This window comes from Glandiceps talaboti, chromosome 18 (genome assembly GCF_964340395.1).
Source record: "Glandiceps talaboti chromosome 18, keGlaTala1.1, whole genome shotgun sequence".
Taxonomy (NCBI): domain Eukaryota; kingdom Metazoa; phylum Hemichordata; class Enteropneusta; family Spengelidae; genus Glandiceps; species Glandiceps talaboti.
The window spans coordinates 15350297-15372994 of record NC_135566.1 but is presented as its reverse complement, the minus strand read 5'-3'; the positions used below and the strand labels follow the sequence as shown (position 1 = coordinate 15372994).

General features: G+C 35.2%; 2 protein-coding genes across 2 annotated transcripts; one reads left to right on the top strand and one right to left on the bottom strand.

Moving 5' to 3' along the window:
* Positions 1 to 325: 325 nt before the first annotated feature.
* On the bottom strand, positions 326 to 7386 carry LOC144449736 (beta-glucuronidase-like). Its single transcript, XM_078140313.1, has 12 exons — positions 7159 to 7386; positions 6439 to 6621; positions 5818 to 5993; positions 5421 to 5563; positions 5048 to 5244; positions 4459 to 4599; positions 3698 to 3873; positions 3100 to 3249; positions 2587 to 2683; positions 1965 to 2141; positions 1322 to 1457; positions 326 to 453 (listed from the first exon to the last, which is right to left on the bottom strand). The coding sequence occupies exons 1-12, from the start codon at positions 7384 to 7386 to the stop codon at positions 326 to 328; spliced, it is 1932 nt and encodes a 643-aa protein (XP_077996439.1).
* Positions 7387 to 7697: 311 nt separating this feature from the next.
* On the top strand, positions 7698 to 21167 carry LOC144449052 (pescadillo homolog). The gene is made up of 14 exons (XM_078139464.1): positions 7698 to 7758; positions 8556 to 8635; positions 9165 to 9318; positions 10029 to 10138; positions 10973 to 11141; positions 12055 to 12144; positions 12633 to 12749; positions 13737 to 13901; positions 14573 to 14706; positions 15197 to 15322; positions 15827 to 16011; positions 16388 to 16575; positions 17070 to 17246; positions 20574 to 21167. The coding sequence occupies exons 1-14, from the start codon at positions 7738 to 7740 to the stop codon at positions 20649 to 20651; spliced, it is 1794 nt and encodes a 597-aa protein (XP_077995590.1). The 5' UTR covers positions 7698 to 7737; the 3' UTR covers positions 20652 to 21167.
* Positions 21168 to 22698: the final 1531 nt, after the last annotated feature.

Sequence of the window (22698 nt, the reverse complement as noted above, 5' to 3'; positions counted from 1 at the left end):
AATAATTTTGAAGAATGTTCATCATGTGGGTGCCAGGATCAATCATACAGTTGAAATTCATAAAAATCAAGCTAAGGAGTTCAGGTATTGATTAAACATAGGACGAATATATGGTTGGACCCACTAACATAACCAAATTTTTATTACTGACTTTGAAGTTAGAATCATCTACTGACTATGTCCTACAGATATTGCCTTTATCTGATTTTTAATTTACATTATAAAACTTTTTATGAAAATATTTCTGCATCTTTTTTCACGACCAGAAATTTCACTAAAAAAGTCTGTCATCTTGTTGATTCTCATCATCGACAATGTGACCTTATCATGGATAATATTTGGTTGTTGAGTTGATGATAGTTTGGTAGTGATCTCGGAGTCTGTAGGCGGCCATCTTGGGTTGTCGTTGTCGGGTGAAAACTCCTTTTCTGTTGCCAACCACTCTATCAGTTGCTGAAATGTACATTCAATTAAAAAATTAACAAATATATATTGACATGCTGTTGTAAGAAGAGTTGCAAGATTGTAAACAAAGTGTTTTTTTCAAAAGACCTTCACTTGTTTTAGGTATTGTATTAGGGTGACCCTATTTTTTTCTTATGTTTCTCATTAAACAAATGATCCAAATTTTCAGCTCCGACATTAAAATAATTTTTTTTTTGTATATTCTACCCTACCACCCTACTATTTTGCTAGAGAGTGCCCTCTCTGGCAAGGTTAAGCAAGTGTCTGGCCTGTCAACATCATCTGCAGGCATGGTGGTGATGAGGACACTTGTTCAAAAACAAAGCATTCTTTCACAGTGGAAGTTATTAAAGTGGAGGTGGGGGGGGGGGGGGGGCTGAGAACATGCCAATTGTGTAGAGAAGCTGGGAAAGGGTTTGTTACCAGGAATCCAATAAAAAGAAGATAGAGAGGAGGAAAAGGAAAGGCAGAGAAACATGAAGAAGGTGATTTTACATTTTTACTTTTTTTTTTTTTTTAAATCAACCGACCGACCCATAATTGCTATGAAAAAGTAATGAGAAACATAAAAAATAGGGTCACACTTAGATATAGCAAATTTCATTGATGCTGTTTAGAAGAAGTTGCACCTGCTAGAGAATGTTTATTTGGTAAAAGCTGAGTATGTATCCCATGAAATGTGGTAAAGTCCTACCTTGGTTGTCAGGGAGCACCATAGGAGTTATCATTACATTAAAATACAGACATATCTATTGCCATGGCAATCAGTACTTCAGAAAATTTGTTTGGAGACATGTTGGTATCACAAAATGCTAATCATATATTACAGTTATTATTTTTTTGTATTAAAACTTACATGGTGCAGTCATAAAGTCTGCAAAGTTCCAAATCATTTCTCCAACCAGGAATTCTTTCCTCAGCTTATCAAAGACTTTAAAATGTTGTTCAAGAACTTCAACTTGGTAGTCTTCAGAGAAAGCCACAGAAGGATCCTGGGAAGAGAATGAGAAACAGCCCCTTTAATAGTTATACACAAATACAAATTTATCATCAAGTGAATGAAGTCAAGAACATGAAAAGTAAATACTAGACATAACTACTATTAAAGAGGGCACAAGCTGAGTTCATACATGTTTACGTGTAGTTTTTACTGCATAGTTAAAAGGCATTCACATTATTGTACCTCCTGAAGCACACTTAACCACCACTTGCAATTCACTGAACTCAAACCTGGTATTAAGATATAACTCATAAACGATACGGTGATGTAAATTATGTTACCAAAGTAATAGCGACAAAGTAACAGTGATATACAAAAAATGACTTGAATTTGACAATTGACCTTGGAGGTCAAAGGTCACGATCAAGCTTACACCTCATGATATATAATTAGTAATATCAGCTTGATGGAGGATGGTGGTATCAATTGCTCTTTCAATAAGAAATATAAGAATTGTAAGAAGGGAAAAGTTTTCGGTGTCTGTTTTTAAAATCTTTACCTCATGTACTCCAATAACACTACCAGCACCATACTCTGTCTGCATGATTGGTTTATTTCTGGTTTTAAACCACTCTCTTAGGTTGTGTTCTAACTGGAGTTCAATGACCTCTGGGTGACCTGTGTCAGTATACCATCCATAGTAACTGTTGATGCAGACTACATCACAAAACTGGGTCTGAAAGATCAAAGAGACAAGATTTCACCCTAGTGCGCAGAACATGTCTAGATCATTTTTTGTTCACAAAAAGTGGTGATTCACAGTTTCATATTTGGTCCTTGGGGAAAAGTAATGTCTTTAATTAAAGTGGCCATATGAATGGGAAATGAGTATTTATTTTGGATTTTTAATCAACGAAATAACTTTAGTATGTTGTTCTACTTGATAAACCTGTGTGAAATAACCAGTACCAGATTTAAACTGAATGCCTCCTGTACAGGTAAAACTGTAAATTTTTGGTCTTACACACATTGTTGGAAAGCAAAATTCTGAGCTATAGGTATTATACATGATGTACCCCTTAATTATAAATGACAATAAGATTATATGATTTCGAGTGATAACATAAATTTTCTCAAAAAAAAACAAAACAAAAAAACAAATGTAGCAAAAAAATACTTACTGCTTCATCAAAGATTCGTTCCAAGTCCATACCACCATTGAATACAAATGTCACTGGTCTGGTAGGATCTAGTTCTTTGGTGTGACCAATAACACTCCTGGTTTGTAGAAGAAATTATGGAAACTTAATTACTTATGTATTTACATACATACATACATACATACATACATACATACATACATACATACATACATACATACATCCATCCATCCATCCATCCATCCATCCATCCATACATACATACATACATACATACATACATACATACATACATACATACATACCTACATCCATCCATCCATCCATCCATCCATCCATCCATCCATCCATACATACATACATACATACATACATACATACATACATACATACATACATACATACATACATACATACATACATACATACGTAAATACGTACTTAATAGTGACTGACTTACTTATATTTACTTACTTATACTTACTATTTACTTACTTACTATTTACTTACTTACATACTTACATACTTACTTACTTGAAATAATCTCTGGCCTGTGGAAACTCTGAAGATGGTTCATTGGCCACAGACCACATGATAACCGCTGGTCTGTTTTTATCTCTTCTAACTAACTCTTCCATAACTTCCAGATGGTGAACAAGTGACTTGTTAGCAAAATTTATTGGACTATCAAGAAGAAACAAGAATGGAAAATTTTGTAGTTTACAAAAACAATTGTTTTTTCAAGCCATTTTTATTCTGTAATACTACTGGTAGTTTAAAAAAGAAACACAGAAGAGTAAGTGTAGCTTATCTGGCCTTCTAAAACTGATGGAAACAGTTCATGATCAACATCAACATAGTTTTATATACCACCATAGACCCTCCACCCTGGGTGGAGGGTCTATGATACCACAGTCAAAGTACTGGCAACAAAAAAATATCTCTGTGGCCTCCAGAGGGCGCACATCAAATTTCTTCAAAGACCATTCAGTCGCTACCGAGTGACACAGGCTACCAAAGTTGTCATGGTCCTTTTCTGACTATGAAAAGTAATCTTGGAAGTTTACTATAATTTCGCTGAACACATAAACCTAAAAAAAGAGTGAGTGAAAATATCTGAGGAGATACTTACTTTTGAATTCCAACACCTGGACATTCATCAATGACAACTATTCCCTGTCTGTCAGCCATATCCAGGATTTCATCAGCATACGGATAATGACTGGTGCGGAAACAGTTAGCACCCAACCATTTCATCAAACTAAAATCTTTAGTTATCAATGGCAAGTCTACTCCTTTACCACGGATCTACTGACACAAAGAAAAATTCAATGTTTTTCAGTCTTTCAAAGGTGTCTAATTTTTACAAATTTGTGAAACTTCTTTTTTAGACTTACACAAAAATCTTCACATATTAGGCACTTCTCTTATAATCTTTCCTGTCTTTGAGCTTAGTTTTAATACAAATTATCCTTCTTGGTGTTTTCATTTTAAAACTGAACTTGCTGCAATGGGAACATTTTTTGGAAAATGTTTTGTTAGGTACACTGAGTGCGTAACTTACTCATAATATTGTATGACGTGCATCACTGCCTGTGGATAAACATATTTTTGTAGCTGTATACACAATAAATAAAATCAAAATTGATGTTTGGGTCTGCAACCAAGAATCAACATCCCCAAAGACGATCATGATGTCTTTTTCGAAGTAACTGACTAATTCTTACTCAATATATCTTCGGCGAAATCATGCAGCTAGTGCAGTTGCAGCTAGCGCAGGTTTAAAACATTTGCACTTTGAACATGTGGAACAATTGTGTTTGATGTCCAGTATCTGTAGTGATTTTGACTCTGAAATAATGAAACTAAATCTTTTTGTTATTTTGTACTTACATCAGCATCTTCATGTTTGGCCACTCCATGACAGTAGAATGGTTTGTCATTAATTAACAGTTGAGTGTTGGTAGTTTTCACAGTTCTGATACCAATAGGTAAACGATAGATATCACTTCCACTACCAGATGTGATGGAAACCTGCAAAGCATACACAAAACATTTAGATGTAAGTAACAAAAAACCATTATCGTAATTATGGGCATTGTAAGTCACATCGTTGTTGACTTTGAATATCATCATCATTGTCATAACCATCAACATTATCACTGACGCTGTCATCATCATCGCCAATGTTGTCGGTGCCATCATGATAGTCAACACAGTCATTGTCATCATCCTCATCGTCACCACTGCAGCTGCCGCTGCCACCATCGCCGTCATCGTCATCGTTGTCATCGGTGTCATTGTCGTCGTCGTTGTCGTCGTCGTCATCATCGTTGTCGTCGTCGTCATCATCATCATCATCACCATCATCATCACCACCACCACCACCACCACCACCATCATCATCATCATCACCACACCACACCATTACCACCAGAGAAAAGAAATAAATATAGGTCCCTCCATAAAAAGTTCAACTTACCTTAAGTGTATATAGATATGCAGAATCATTACTCATAGTGTAAGGCCACCAGAAATGTGCATTAGACACTGACAGTAGACCTTGAAGTTTGTCTTTCTGACTGGACACATTGTTACCATCTTTATCATAGAGATCAACCTGTGATGAAACATTGGTTTGCCCACCACCACCAACCACAACCTGGTAGTTCACAAGGCCTGAAGCAAAGTCAGAAATAATTCAGAATCAACAGAAATCTAAGTATTCATTCAAAATATTGAAAAAATAAATTTAAAAAACTTATTACATTATCCTTGTATGTTTACTCTGAAGCATGTGTACACTCTGTCTTCATTGACTGATAAGTATCAGTTTGTAATCAAGTACATTGTACCTGTTGTTGTTGAGATGTCTGTTACCATGGTGATATCATCAATGTATACCGATGGTGTAGTGTATAGTTTTACTGGTCGGTGTATTCCAGCATAGTTAAAGAAATCCATTTGAAGATTCTGTACAAAATAACCAGGTGGATATCTAGAAAACAAAATTAGAATATTAACACAATAACCAGGTGGATATTTGGAGATAAAATTACAATATTAACAACATAACCAGGTGGATGTTATCTAGAAGACAACATTTGAATATTAACAAAGTAACCAGGTGGATGTCGCCACCACAAAATTATTATTTTATTAACAAAACAAGCTCTTTGTTGTACTAAATTTGTTAGTTTGGACGTTAAAAGACGAGGAACTGCACTATAGACTATAAATTTGCACGCTTACTTGTTTTTATCTGTTTTATATTCAATAGTACCAGGTGGTAGTGTATGTGGTGATAAGGTGTTATTGACAGCTGCTGTGATTCTATTACTTTCACCATACAATAGTTTAGCACTGATTTCAACCTCAAATGGTAAATGACCTCCATCATGGATCATGACCTCTTCACCATTCAACCACTGTCGGCAAATAAATATATTATATGTTGACAGTAACAATTTCTTCTCATAATCAAACTGTTGAGGATCAAGATTTATTCTGAATGTCCATTGACATCTTGTTAGTATTTCCATTGGTACTAGTAGTCTAAATGGTTTCATGTTACTGATACTTGTACTACTGAACAAATGAACAAGCTAGATCATCACGGCTTGGATGTGGGAAATGTCTCTCTGATCATTGGGATGAGAATAGCTTCAAAATTTGTTGTTGTCTAAATGATCCCCCAAACAGAAATTCTCTTTTGTTTGGACACATCCTAGGACACATCTAATCTCCCTATATATAAGTTTATCAGTGTTCCCCCACCCCACCTTGCACAATTTATTTTCTGAAATTTAAAGGGTTAAAAAAGATGCTTCAAATACACTCACGTATTTGACAAACAAAATTCTACCAACTTACCACCGTAGTATAGTAATGAGCACTTTCAAATCTCAGTACAACTCTCTGCTTTAGATTCTGCCAGGAAAATGGAGGATAAAACTGTCTGTCGTACCAAACCCAACCAACAAAATCACGTAATGATTTATCTTGTGTGACATCATTGTAGCTGGAAGGTACTGGCATGTCAATCACAGCACCAGACTGATGGAAAACAAAAAAATATAATTTCAATGCATTTTGTATGCAAAGTTTTAATTTGAAAATATGAATGTACAAAAGAAATTTATTTTTTTTCAGATATATTTGTCAAAGCCTTTAGAAAGTTGGCAATAAACTTATTTACTGGGTAAAAAATATTCCTATCTGTTTGTTAAAAAGTTACATACTGCTCTTGAACTGTTAATGAACTAGCTAGATTTTGCATTTGCTCTCTCTTTCTCTCTTTTCAATAATAATACTGTCTACACAGTCCCAGCTTAATATGCCTTTGAGAAGGAAAACGGACAACAAACAAACAAACAAACAAACAAACAAACAAACAAACAAACATACAAACATACATACATACATACATACATACATACATACATACATACATACATACATACATACATACATACATACATACATACATACATACATACATACATACATACATACGTACGTACGTACGTACGTACGTACGTACGTACGTACATACATACATACATACAACTCAATTAAATAGCTATATTTTACCTGTGCTAATGGTCGTTTGTACCACTGCTGCTCAAATCCAGCATTTCGATTGGGTGATTTATCTGCTCTGAAATTCCAAATTCCGCTTAAATCTTTGGTCTCTCTTGATTCTGTGTCTCTTGGGAACAGCATTCCACCTTTAATGACACCATTGCACAATTGTAGAAGGCACAAACTGAGTAAAATCACACATTTGGGAGAAATTAAACTTTTTGAGGACACCGCCATGGTTCTTATTGGCCTTTGAGCTGAAAGTTTTAAAGGTCATTGTTCACTTTTGGAGTATACCATTTAGGAAAATAATGCGAGCGCGTAGTTAATTGGCGAGGGAATATTAAATTGTGATATCTGCTTTGGAATATTACTAGACAAATGTGACCATTTAAATGAATGTAATACGGATTTCAAACTCTGTGGTATACTTTCCCATTACGATTGCCCTCATAACTTTCGGTAGTGAATAACCTTAGCACCCCTTCTTTTAGCGTTTACAAATAATAGTTTCTTCCGAAGTGACGACACCCTTCATGTACTGAAAACGAGGCCACGTCCACATGTGTTTGTCGCAGATGTGAAAGCATGGGTAAAGAGAAGAAAAAGGTAAAATAAGATATTTAGTAATGTGTCAGTCGGTAAATACTAATCTTTAGATGAAATGTATAGGCTAGAACGCAGTCAATTCATACGTATGTGCAGTGAGACATTAATCTCCGAGCTTTCTTCGTGATCGAGATCGCACCATGCCATTCTTCATTGAGTGCCAACCGGTAACCCAACCGTAAATGTAACACGGGCTATCATAGCCATACCTAGAATAACAGATAGACGTTTATTAATCTTGAACAACTAGACAAATGTGAACAATCTATAACTGTTAAATGCTAGAAACACCCATTGACAATAGCATTTTAATGAATGAATGTATGTATGTATGTATGTATGTATGTATGGATGTATGTATGTATGTATGTATGTATGTATGTATGTATGTGTGTGTATGTATGTATGTATGTATGTATGTATGTATGTATGTATGTATGTATGTATGTATGTATGTATGTGTACTGTATGTATGTGTGCACTGTATGTATCATTGTATGAATGAATGTATGTATGTATGTATGTATGTATGTATGTATGTATGTATGTATGCATGTATGTATGTAGGTATGTATGTATGTATGTATGTATGTATGTATGTATGTGTGTATGTATGTATGTATGTAGGTATGTATGTATGTATGTGTGTATGTATGTATGTAGGTATGTATGTATGTATGTATGTAGGTATGTATGTATGTATGTATGTAGGTATGTATGTATGTATGTATGAATGCATGTATGAATGTACTATATGTACTGTATGTGATGTATTTTCCTCTCTCTTGTCTCAACAGTTTACAAGTGGTGCGGCCACTTCATTTATAACCAGGAACCAATCTATCAGAAAACTTCAACTTTCCTTAGCTGACTTCAGGTAAGTTTTTACAGTGTATCTAGATTGGCAGTTTGAATCTAGAGTTATTATGAGTAGTCTTAAAGTTATCATGCCTGGAGTCAATACTGTCCTTTTATAGAATAGCTGAGCATGAACTCCACTCTAGGCATTTTGTTTTACTTTAATATATACATCTGCATCATTGATTCTTGATGAAACTTCCCTTGTATACACACACACACACACACACACACACACACACACACACACATTTGAGATCCAGTTGGTATAGACATAACTCTTGAAGTGCAGTTAATATTATGAATATGTGGATATCACTACATTTTGTTTATATCACTTTGTCTGAATACATTTACGGAACACTGCATCTGAGAAAAAACAATACTTACCTAAGGCTATATGTGTAATGTATTTTATTATTTGTGTATCCAACATAATTATTGATTATTTGTGTATCCAGCATAATTAGTGAGGTTGGGTAATGGTTATAACTTTTATATAAATGTACATCACCCTAACTCAGACTTTTCTTACAAATTAATTGCAGGAGATTATGTATTCTAAAAGGTATCTATCCAGTTGAACCAAGACATCGTAAAAAGGCCAACAAGGGCAGTACAGCTAGTCGTACATTCTACAGAGTCAAAGACATACAATTCTTGGCACATGAACCTATCATACAGAAATTCAGAGATTTTAAGGTAAGTACATAACACTGGTAACATTGGATATGTACTTAGGGACGATCACACCATATCTCATAAGCTCAATGACCAATGGGGGGGGGGGGGGCAGGTTCTGACATCAATGCGATTGCTGAACTTCATTTTTTGCACTTCTTACCTTACCAACACAAATTTAGAAAACATTCACACCTTCAAGTTATCAACTGTGACGATGAGTTACTATTGAGATGTTGATAAGTTGATTAATTACTGCTAATTTCATAGATCATACTGGGTGACCACTACGATTTTCATGATTTACATCATATATAAAGTGTCAATGTACACTAATAAATGTTCATTTAATGGGGTGGGGGTTGGGGGGGAGAGTTTTGGCCTAAACAAACTATGAAGTTCTTTTATTGAGCTTGTGTGACATTGTGCGTTCCTCCCTTTAGTTTAAGCAGTTGATACAAGCAGCACACCTTATATGAATCTTGTTGTATGTGATGTCAATAGAAAGAGTAAGAACTGGATGATGTTTCCGTGCCACTACATGGGATATAAGATAAAACCTTTACAACCAGATATGGGTTTTGCAGACTTCAGTAGTACTGCTTACCTCCTAAACTCAGGCCCTTCCACTGTACAACCTCAGTCCATAAAACCCATATCTGGCTGTAAAAATATTACTCCTTGTAGTTCTTACCAGTAAACTTGAGTCATATGTGATTGTGCTTTTACAGGTTTTTATTCGGAAACTTTCAAAAGCTTTTGGAAAAGAAGAATATGGGGCTGCAGACAGACTGAGAAGAAACAAACCAGTGTACAGACTAGATCATATTGTGAAAGAGAGGTAAGGATTACAGTCAACTGAGTAAATGTACAACCAGTGACATGCAAGCATTAACAAGAGAAAGTGGTGACAAAGAGGGAACGTATTTGATTAATGACATTTGGAAGTATAGAGACTTGTATAACACTTCTGGTATGATACAAACAGTTTTATGGCCTCTTTACGTGAAATGCCAAGAGAACTGAACTTTGTTTGTGAATGTGAACTATTATGTAAAAAGGCCATGTTCTAAAATGATGTAATGCAAGTGTACTTCCACCATACTATATCAAGTGTTATTAACTCCAATTCAGTTGTTTACATTCCCAGTTTGTAACAAGTTCTGGTTGTTACTGCTTGCCTGTTGTTGGTTATAGCTATTCATCTCATTCCATATCTTCAATAAGGTAGAAGACCAGCTGTACATCTATCCCAAAGTAACATGCAGAGTTTGATTTGATGTTCTTTGTTGTTCCTTATATATACCGTCTCTGAAAATTGAATTTTTTGTGGTAGGGGTGGGGGGTGAGGGGTGGATTACGGTATAGTAAAAATGTGGGGAGGAGAGGGGAGCTGTGACAGAGTCACTTTTGATAGGTGAACTTTATTTTTACATTTATATTCAAAGTATGACACACTGTTTTTGTCTAGTAGTACCTCTCAGTAACAGAAGGGGAAAAACATTAAGATTATCATAGATTTCCATACCTTTGACTATAATTTTATTGACAACCTAGAATTCCCCTACTTACAACAAAATACTGGTACCTGAAAAAGAACAGGGTTGAAACTACTGGAGTGTAACATTTGGAAAGACTGTAAACTTGATCTCCATGTTTGATTGTTTTTTAACAGGTATCCAACGTTTATAGATGCTTTACGAGACTTGGACGATCCATTGACAATGTGTTTCCTGTTTTCAACATTTCCATCAGGAAGAGTTGATGTAGAGTTGATAGACAGATGCCGAAGACTTACTGTAGAATTTATGCATTATATCATTGCAGCAAAGGCTCTCAGAAAGGTGGGTGTATGATTTACCAAGTGGACGTTGAACCTAGTTTTACTGTGCTGCCAATGGTATACGTGCCCTCTAATGATAGCCAAATGTTATTGTTGTGAGTCAAAATGAGAAAAAACTGTCATTTCTTACGGTCACCACACAGAAAGAGATAGGGAAACACCAAAATTTTGAGTCGTTGCTAAAAATTGTGGGCATCAGTGGCACATCAAATTGGTTTAGAGTGCACACTGCAAAAGGCAGTGCTGCACTAGCCTATAATTCAGTCGTGTGGGAATTTTGAGCCTTCGCTTTTCCCCTGCCATGCCTGACATTTCGCAAGCGGCTGTTTATTGAAACCTAAAATTAGATTATGATTTCCTGCAGTGATGATTAAATATGGTAATTATGTTTACATCATATAGCTCAACCCTCTAAGTTGGTTCTAATCACATGGTGATGCTAATCACGTCATGTCACAGTGGCGAAAATTTAAAACCCAATAAGAATTGGCACTTGACTTCTGGCCGAAGCTACACTGAAGTAAACATCCACTAGTGAAATGACACACGATTGGATTCTGGGATAGTGTTGCACTCAGAATATTTAATTGTGAAAAACAAAATGTCTGACAGAGCTAAAGACATATTTTGTCCTGAAATAAAAAGAATGATTTGTATGTAATCCTGTAGCTTCACTGATGAAATAACACTAATCCTAGTTTGTGTGATTGCAATATTTTGAGATTTTAACTCTATAAAGCTCAATATGGTCTATTCAGGCTATGATTATGGAGACTTTCTAGACTTATGAGCTTATCTGGAGTACCGTATTAGTTTCGTCATTGAGTAGCCATACGTGTAAAGTGTATGTTTTATTGACCGTTTGGATACATGGGTATGTTGTCATTGACTGTTATCATATTTGTTGTCATCAGGTGTTTATATCAATTAAAGGCATATACTACCAAGCTGAGGTACAGGGCCAAACACTGACATGGATAACACCACATCGGTTTGGTTATGAAGTAAGTTTTTTGTGTGTGTCTTCTAGAGATTTGTCTGTGATTATATACACATGTACATGAGCACATGTACAGTATAACAGCTATTTCAAAACTTTATCATTGCAATGATGACTCCTATTGCTAGCTATAGTATCGGTTGTGATAATAATATAATAATAAAATCATTTATATATAACACCATATATCCATGACAATGCTCATAGTCACTTCACAGAAGAAGAAAAAATGAAAAATAAATATTGTAATCATGTTTGTCTGCCAGAGAATCATTGTTGCTTGCCTGTGGCTGGCTATGACTATTACTGCAGTGACAGGTTGTCCACCAGGAAGGCAGTTTTGCCCTTCTGCAACTGGTACTGGTCACTCATGTATGGCACTTTTCTGCTCTGTTACCTTGTCTAGGAAGATCACTGAAAATATATGTTGAATTACAACTGTAGAACACACTCTTAGCTCTTAACTATTGACATTGTTGTTTCCATTCACAGAATCCAGGCGATGTTGACTTCAAGGTCATGGGTACATTTGTTAGATTTTATGTCACATTATTGGGATTCATAAATTTTAGATTATATCATACTCTGAATCTCCACTACCCTCCAAAGGTGAGTATTAAACACAGCATTGTACAACAATATGAACCTGTTGCTAGTTTGAGTCTACATATGCACTGTCACCACCTGTATATTGGTACAACAACTGACAGGCAAGCATTGACAAACAGAACTTGCTACACACAGGGATTAATAACACTTGACACAGCATGTTGAAAGTACAGAGACTTGTATTCAAGTTCATTTCATGGTTTGATAAGAACAGTTGTATGACTTCGATGCATGTACATGAATTGCCAGGGGAACTGGAAATTTGTTTGTAACTGAAATTGAACTTATATGGAAAGTGGGCATAAAACATTGACAGAGTCTTGTGTTTGTAACTCAATACATTGCAAAAAAGTTTAAAAATTTGTAAAAAGTTTGTTATTGTACAATTTTAAGATTGTACACATCTATTTAATCTTTTACCATTACTGGGACAAGCCATTAGCCAAGCAAGTGGACTTGTTATCAAAGAGTACCAATATTTACACATGTGATGATGGGCTCTTATATAACACAAGTAAACAGCTGTAAAACCTCTATTCGGCCATCTGCATGGACTGCAATTGAGGCAAACCTTATCTCCGTCTTATATCAGTTGTTATCAATTTATTAGGCTATTATAAGTAACACTACAAACAGCTTTAGAGATGCAAACAACTTTTATGACACCCGTTTTCATCAGGCAAGCCCGTGGGTTTGTTGCACTTGGACCGCTAATGGTTTGTGACTGTCATGCAATTTATTGAGTTACAAACAAGGACTTGGCATAGTTTCACATTGATATTTCAAGTAGGAAGCCATGATAAAATTGTTTTATAAATTAAAAATCCAAAATAAATGCCCAGTCCTCATCAATATGGCACTTTAAAATTAAAATTTAAAATACTCATTTCTATTTTAAAGATAAAAGTCTTGAAATAGAATGCCAATCTCTCACATAGACCAGTTAGTTTTATTAGCGTTAGTGATGTCATATATCTGTTGTTATAGTTGGCATTAGCAGAAGGTGCAGGGAGGACAGATGAAGACAAGTCATATTGCCTAGAAACAGAAGATACGGAAGAGAGATTATCTGCTTTGTCACAGTCCTTGGCAACAGTTGCTAAGGATGCTGGAGATGAAGAAGTGATAGGAGATGAATTTCCAGCTGGAGGGGTAAGTTTGAAAGTAGTATCCATTTATAACAGGGGAGGGGAAAAGTCAGTCGTGAGATTTTATATTTGATGTATGTAGAGGCAACACCAGATATATTTTTTTGGTTAAATGGCAATGCCACCCAATATTTGAACGTTCTGAATTTCAGATACATAGGTTTGCTTTTTCATTGAGGTGTTGGATAGTAGTTTCAAGTTTGAGGTTTGTGAATTTATTTTTCATCAAAGTATTTTTATGTCACCATTTTAGTTTTTTGTATTTTTTATGAGTGTTTGATACGGCTCTGATCACTGTCTCTGTGGATATAAGCCGCTATATAAATTTCTATTATTATTATCATTATTATATCGAACATACTGTTAGTATGTTGAATATTGCTGTGAAAAAAACCATAATCCACATAGTGATCAAATTTACAGGTTAAGGGATGATTGCACAATATCACACAACCTCAAATAAACAACTTTGTATAGGCTAAGTTATCAATATTTGGTTAGAAAATGAAGTTCAGCAATCGCATTGACACTAGACCCCTTTACCCGAAATGAAAGAAGTTCGTTCATTGAGCTTGTGTGATATCGTGTGACTGTCCCTAATATTATGTAAGTAAATGTTGCTGCCCATGTGATGTATGGATGAGGTCAAAGGTCATGGAATTGATTCCCTTTCAGTCTGAAGATCCAGAGATGATAGAGAAGGCCAAACAAGAAGAAGAGAGATTGAAGAAACTTGAGGTTTTGTTTTCAAATTGTAAAGTCTTTATATCAAGAGAAGTTCCCAGAGAATCTGTTTCATTTGTCATAAGGCAAGTTAGATACTTCAATTCTAATTTTGAATAGTGTGGAATAATGTGCCTTTGAATGTTCAGTGCTTGAAGCTGAACAGAAGATGATAACGGAATTCATCTTTGGGCGCCAGAGAAAGTGCGCCCTCACAAGTCCATATATCAAGTGATTATAGAGGGAGCACTTCCAAATTAAGTACTTGGTTCAGCTGCAAGTTCAGGAAAGCCCCTTTTATATACTTGTGTTGCCTTCTTTTAAAGTTTCAGCAAGATAACCTATCAATGATAGAAGAATAAAGATGATAAGAAGGAATGTACATGTAGAGTTGACTAGTTTTATTAATGCACTTTGTTGACTGCCATGCAAACATCACAAAGTACAGTAGTCAAATTTTCATACACAAGTCTTTTTTTAATTTCTGGAAGATATTACAAGAGAAGAATGCAGTATACATTGTGATGATCTTTTGTGCTGAGTGATATTTTCATTTTGTGCATTTTTTATATCCAGGTGTTTGGGCGGGAAAGTTTCATGGAATAAATCACTGTACATGGGTGCTACATTTGATGAATCTGATGAGAGCATAACACATCAACTTGTTGATAGACCTAAACAAGATAAACAGTTCCTTTCAAGGTTTGTAAACTCATAAATCTACAAAATTCAATATTTTAGAACTACTCAAGATCTTTTTCTCCGTGTTTGGAACTGTTAAATGTATATTTGATGCCTTGATAGTTTCAAAACTGTTTGCCAGTACATAGCATCAAAAAATTCTTAGTAGAGGTGTGAACTAAAACTTAAAGATAATATCACATTTAGAACCAAGGTACCTAGTAAGTGTTTTTGCTATGGTTGGGGAACCCCAGTAACAGAAAGGGAGAAAGGGATAAAAATTGCAGTGTTTCCCTATAGAGTTTATGGAAATATTGTTTGGGAACCCAGGTAAAATGACATTGGAACTCTGGTATATTTTACCTACTTACCACCCTTAACAAAAACACTGATTAGTATTGGACACATTTTTTACTAAAATATTCATCGGCAAAAGGAAAAACATATCAGAAGTCACTCATTGCAAATAATTTTATGATCAGTACAATACTGAGTAGATATTCTACCATATTTTACTTGTATCAGATACTACATCCAACCACAGTGGATCTATGACAGTGTTAATGCTGGAATGTTACTACCAGTGGAAGACTACTTTCCTGGTGTCGTTCTCCCTCCTCATCTGTCACCATTTGTAGAGGAACAAGAAGGTGACTACATACCACCAGAAAAACAAGCACTGCTGGACAGACAGAGAGGACTTCAACCAGGTGAAAATATAAACTTTGTGTTTGTGTCTCAAAATTTTGACACTGTCTCCTGTAAATAAGTTTACTACAGTTGTGATTTTTTGATGTTCAGTCATTTGTGTTTCATATACCATTGAATTATTGCAATTTGAGGAATTTAATATCATTTTCAAATACTGGATACAGAGCCTGGTATTAGTGTAGCCATTCACTTTCAAGTTTTGTGGAATATGAAATTATAACACATGCTATGATCCATACGAAGAAGAAACATTTCTGATCGTGAATAAAAATGTCAAAGTTGTTGATTATTTATTTGTAGAATTTGAGAAATTTCTCCAGATGTTGCCCCCCCCAAAAAAAATTGAAGTTGTTGACCATCTTTTAATATTTGTAGAAATTGAGAAAGAAGATTCTTCAGATGAAGAAGAGGAGGAAGATGAAGAAGAAGAAGAAGAAGATGATGAGGAAGATGAAGATGAAGATGAAGAAGACATGGAGGAAGATGAGAAGGAAGAAAAAGAAGAAGAGAAAGTTGAAGTGACGAAGAAATCCAAAAATGAGAAAAGGAAGAGGAAACTGGAGGTAAAAGTTTGTCATGTTTGTTTGCCAAATGTTGTAAATTTGCTTGAAGTAACACTGAAGTAAAGTGCTTTCTCTTTGTGCTACACTCTTTTATAGCATTCATATCAAATGTAAAAGTATTTCAATTGGTTTATTCACAAGCCTAGCATGTGGCCTTTCTAATATGGTCAATTAGCAAATGAAACAGTATACTTTTATGCTTGATATGGATGCTATAAATGATTGTGGTATATACAGAAAGCACTTTACTTTGGTGTTATGGGTTGTAAAAGAATGCTAAATATCTACCCAAAAATGAACTCTCTCTTGAGTAAACAGGAATTATCATCGCTGACAAAAATGAAAAATTTTGACCAAGGGCAACTGTATATTTCAGTCATTCTTACTGCTGTGTTTAATAACAAAAAGTATCAACAGTGTTCATACATGCCAAATTCAGTTGTAGAGTTTGAAAAATTAAATTTTGAAATGTGATAATTTTTTTTTCATCGTAGGCTACAGACAGTAGTAGTTTGTCAGTGAAAGCTGGTGAAGTGGAGATTGGTAATCCAACCATGGAAAGTATCCGACTACAACAAGAGGAGAAACGGCTAGCTGTCATGATGATTCCGAAGAAAAAGAAACGTCTTTACGACAAAATCATGTTTAAAAGGAAACTTAAGTCTAAACAGGTAAGTTTGATGTCATAATATGTTTTGTGGAGTTGTGTTGGTCGAATTGTTAGAGTGGCTAACTTGAAATGTACAAGTTACATGTTCAGGTCAAACCGCTGCCATTTATTTCTGAATGGCTAAAGTCCTAGGGCAAAATTTGAACCACCATTCTGCTGTAGTCAACCTAGCTGTATAATTTGGGGATCTGGTAGGATAGAGGTTACTATGTAAAGGATGTAATTATATGCACTCCAGAGGCTGCAATTAATAAAGTATATTCTCCATGGAGTTGAAGAACAAGATATCAAGGGCTGTTGTGCTTTTATAGATCAATACCAGGGGTAATAATTGTAAAGCACTTGATTATAGTTTTGGAAAGTGCTTTACAAAAATTTAAAATCACAAAAAAATGGCATTAAAATAGGGGAACAATTATTGGTGATGGAAAGGAAATGAGGGTGAAAGGATTATGTGCCATATGGTTGCAGTGCAGGCTGGGAAATAAATTTCAATGACTTTGCCATTCATTCTGTATTCCAATATCCATTGTTTAGACTTTACAGTTGACCTTGGAAAGGTTACATTGTATCAAATGTATTTGTTTGTTTGTTGACCTAGAAAGGATGATAACATCTAGACTTTGACCAAAGGCTAAAATTTCAAGTTCAACATAGATGACTGATAGTACATGAACAGACAATATGCACATCAGGAGAAATTTTGTGTTTCTTTTTAAGTGTCTAATTGTAGCACCTTCAAAATGACACCTCTCTCAGTTAAAATAGATAATATCAGTTCTTTACTTATCTCACTTTTTGGTATAAAGCCGTTCAACATTAACAAAAAAAATTGTGACCACTATGGTCACAATTTTTTTGTTAATGTTTAAAATCTTTTTAAAAACTTTTTTTGTGTGCTTCATTCGATTGTTAATCATTGAAAATATGCAAAATTCATGGTGATATAATGTGATAAAATGACGTAACAAGTCTGTGATCAATTAGTAATGCTCGCTGGCAGTTTACAAATATTTGTTTCCTCGGTAACACCATGATTTGTTTTTTTCTAAACTACTGATTTCATGTGGTTTGTATTGTTAGTGTGTACTATGTTTGTGGTACAGGCAAACTAGGCATTGTAAGTTATAAAGTTACAATAAGTCATTTCAATTTCATAATTAGATACTGTTGATGCTGTGTGGGTACACTCAGCTGTGTGTGTTAAACATGTGATGTGATAAGTGGATGCTTAAAGTAGAAGTTATGACATGTATGCACTGTATCAAGATAGAACTTAACCTTTCGAAGCACTACACGCAATTGATAATTAGTGAAATTAAAACTGAAGTGTTCGTCCACACCTGTTGACTTGTTCACCAGTCTGGTGTTCTGGGTTGGTCACATGACTCATCACTGGAATCAGTTTTACTGTCACTAATTATCAAATGTGTGTAGTGTTTCAAAAGTTTAAGTTTTATCTTGATACAGTAACTTCCACAGATGAGCTTGCATCAATATGTATATACAGTGTAGGAGATTTTACTTAATTCAAACTGATTACCGTACATTTAGACTGGTTTTTGTAAAATTGTGCTGTTCTGACAGTGAGTGAACCTAAAACTGATATGATATGATGGAACAGAATTTATGCAAGTTTGAAGACTAATATTGAAAACTGTCTGTCTACAGCTCTGGTCAGTGACTCTGATAGCTCTATATGCTTCTCACTACAGAAGCTTGTAAGCTATCAGTCACACACATCAGCACTGTAGACAGGCTACTGTCTTCACATCCAGCCTTGCCTTGTACTGTCGTGGCAACCAGCCTTGTATGAATGTCGTCAGCCATGATAGAATTTGTACAGCTATGATAGGAGACTCAGATCCTGTTTTCACTGATTTTAAAATCAGCACTTTCTGAGTCACCTGTGTTTTCGGGAGATCACTATGTTGATACATATCATTGACTGGAAGATGTCTTTTCTGGCAGCTGTCTATCAAAAACAAAAACAACGAGTTTTGATGTATGCGTACAAAAGTTTGTTGACCTTTGAACTCTGAACTATCATGAGGCCAAAATATTCACACTTTGAACTATTATCTGTTCAAAATATTTACAAATGTATGACAACATAATGTACTTCGACACCTAAAAAAATTGAAGAGAAAAACAGAAAAAATGAGATAGTGGCAACAGTGGTTTCATTTTTGAGGTTCTCCATTTCAATCAAGTCTGGAATAGGAAGAATGTAGATGAGAAAATTGAAAAATACCGCCAATGGCGTTGTAGCACAACTGTACAGTTTTTTAAAATGTTTATCCATATGGTAGTCCATGCTAACAAGAAGTGTTCATTTGTTGAATGACTATCCAGTAGCCTATCCAACCATGTTGCTATCTTTATGATATATGCTATCATTTGGCTGTTGCTTTGGGCGTGGTCATGTTGTTAGATATATTTGCATACATTTTTTGAATGTTTATTCAATTGTCTATTAATCCCTGTTGTTATCTTTGCAATATATGTGATCATTTGGCTGTTGCTATGGGCGTGGTCTTGTTGCTAGGCACATTTGCATACATTTTTTGAATGTTTATTCATTTGTCTTTCTATTCCTGTTGTTATCTTTGCAATATACGTTATTATTTGGCTGTTGCTAGGGACGTGGTCTTGTTGCTAGGCAAATTTACATACATTTTTTGATTGTTTATTCAATTGTCTACTAATCCCTGTTGTTATCTTTGTGAAATACACGACCGTTTGGCTGTTACTATGGGCGTGGTCATGGTTGCTAGGGTATTTGCATACATTTTTTGAATGTTTACTCATTTGCCTACCAGATGATGCTTTTATTTGACCAAAATATACTGCCATTTGGTTGTTGCTAAGGGTGTGGTCATGGTCGCTAGGGCCAATTTTCTCAATGTTTTGAAGAAAATCTGCAGAATAACACTTTCAGAAACATCTCACCAAGTTTCAGACTCAGTGACAACGTACTTTTTGAGATATAAGTTTTTGACCAAAAATCACATTTTTGGACCCAAATCACACACCTGTGATGCGATCATTTTGATTTGAACAATTTCCCAACTAGACACCCAAGGTAATGGACCCACCAAATATCATGGCAATAGGTTCAGCGGTTTTTGACTTTAAGTTGTTTACACACACACACACACATCCACACACACACACACACACACACAGACAGACAGACAGACACCGGGCGATCCCTATAGCACTACTGAACAAGTTCAGTTGTGCTAAAAACAAGGTATCAAGTCAGCAGATACACCATGCTTTATAGAAGAAATCTGAATAATTTTGTGTTTCAATGTATTTGCAGGCAAGAAAGCTGACAGAGAAGAGGAAACAATATGACAAGGAGATGAAGAAAAAAACAAAGACAAAAGCTTCTGATTAAACAACTCCAAGGAGTTTCCATTCTACCTGCATCATTCTACATATACACCTAAACATAGCCCAAAGACTTGGATATCTGACTTGACATACTGGCTTGACAGTATATAGCCCAGAGACTTGGCTATCTGACTTGACATACTGGCTTGACAGTATAGCCTAGAGACTTGGCTATCTGACATGACATACTGACTTCATGACAGTATAGCCTAGAGACTTGGCTATCTGACTTGACATACTGGTTTGACAGTATAGCCCACAGACTTGGCCAGCTAACTTGACATACTGGCTTGACATTATAGCCCATAGCTATCTGACTTGACATACTGGCTTGACAGTATATGTTCTGGTGGCCAACATTTTCAAACCAGATAGTGTCTTGACTGACAGACACCTATAACAGTAGCTAACATTTTTCAACATAGGGCTCATCAAAATGTATTTTCACTTTTAGTGATCATGTGAAAGTTTTTGGCCAAGTCGTCACCATCTTATGGATTCTAGAATTTTTACCGGGCAACTGAGATTCTGTGTTATCTTTTGATTGTAAAGTAACAGATACAATATATTAAATACCATTATCTCATACAAAGACATGTGTCCTCATTTTTTTTTCGTGTGACCTGACAAAAATAAACAATTTTTTTCCTTCACTCCAGTTGAGTATTTGAACAAGTGAAGGAAGACCTTGTATAAGATAAGGTTCTATCACATCACCTTGGTGTCTATTTGGTGTACTTGCTTTAACAGGGTCTTATCAAATTTCCTGCCAAAAAGTTAATATAACAGGTCATTTCTATAAATTAGATCCCTATATTAAATTAAAATGAAAAAACATGTTGAAAAAATGTGTTTTGCTGGTCAGTGCTACCACAAGGACCCCAGGAACTGTTACATATTAATAAATAAACACAAAATATGTATGGGTAAAGAAATATTTTAAACTAATGGCTATCTATATGTATATATATATGTCTATAAGGGCCTGTATACTATTGAAATAATATACTTTGTTTCTATATATACTATCTATACAAACAACAGGTATATTAACCCATGCACAAGTCAAGTTGAACAAAAAATATGGAATATATACTCTGGTGGTCGTTCTATGTCACAACAACACATGTCTAAGTCACTGGTTCTGCTGTGTTTGAAATATGAGTTAAAATGTTCAAAATATGATCTAGGGGTATCAACTATTGAGAATTTCCTATCATTCTGGTTTAAAACTTTTATATGACAAAAAAAATGTACCCAAAAAATAAATGTTATTTGAAGTGTTTGTTGGCAAAATTGTGCAGTATGCTTTGAATGGATGGATTAGTAACAACTAACATGTTGGACATGGGTAGAACTACAGTAGTAGCATATACCAACAGTGTTTAATGGTTACAAGCTTGGTACCAAACAAGACCTTTGACCTTTGTCAACAACTTTTGAACTCTGAAGAGGGACTGCCAAACTCTTGTTTTCTGGAATGGAAACCCTCCATATTAGCTGTTGATTTAGCTGACCAGCAGGAAGTGTAATTTGCATTTCACATTCAAATAAGTTTGTGAAGAGTATAGCATTTTCAAAATCCACAAGCATTTGACTGGTACATAGGACAGTTTGAGAAGATGAATGCTTCGGATTGAAAACTGTCAGTCTTGTTCACTCTTGTTATAATGTGGCATGGTTGATTCACTTCGTAAGTAATAAATATCACTCACCTAGTAATACTATGGAGATGTTCTCTTTGTGGAAACCTTTGAAGAAAGTTGTTACTACATCCCTTCATACTTCAAATGAACTTAGCCAACAAACATAGTAACTACAAAGAATCTGGAGTACTTGAAGTCAGTGAACATTTGCCATTTCTGAGGAAGGGTTTCATCGGCTGACCAAGTTACAGTGTTTCCAATCAAAGTCTGACAAACTACTGCAACATATTGATACATTAACAAAGTAGGTCTGTGTCTTTGTACAGAATTTAGTAGCGTCAGATCAAAGATGTCATCACTGATAACTTCAATCATAACAAATTTCAAATTTGGTGCCTCTTACTG

Coding starts and splice junctions, on each gene's coding strand:
- LOC144449736 (XM_078140313.1), bottom strand. CDS start 7,386: ATGGCGGTGTCCTCAAAAAGTTTAATTTCTCCCAAATGTGTGATTTTA. Junction 3,250..3,697: donor CCAGGTGTTGGAATTCAAAA/GTAAGTATCTCC, acceptor TCTTCTTGATAG/TCCAATAAATTTTGCTAACA. Junction 2,142..2,586: donor AACGAATCTTTGATGAAGCA/GTAAGTATTTTT, acceptor TTGATCTTTCAG/ACCCAGTTTTGTGATGTAGT.
- LOC144449052 (XM_078139464.1), top strand. CDS start 7,738: ATGGGTAAAGAGAAGAAAAAG. Junction 10,139..10,972: donor GATCATATTGTGAAAGAGAG/GTAAGGATTACA, acceptor GTTTTTTAACAG/GTATCCAACGTTTATAGATG. Junction 16,576..17,069: donor AAAGGAAGAGGAAACTGGAG/GTAAAAGTTTGT, acceptor TTTTCATCGTAG/GCTACAGACAGTAGTAGTTT.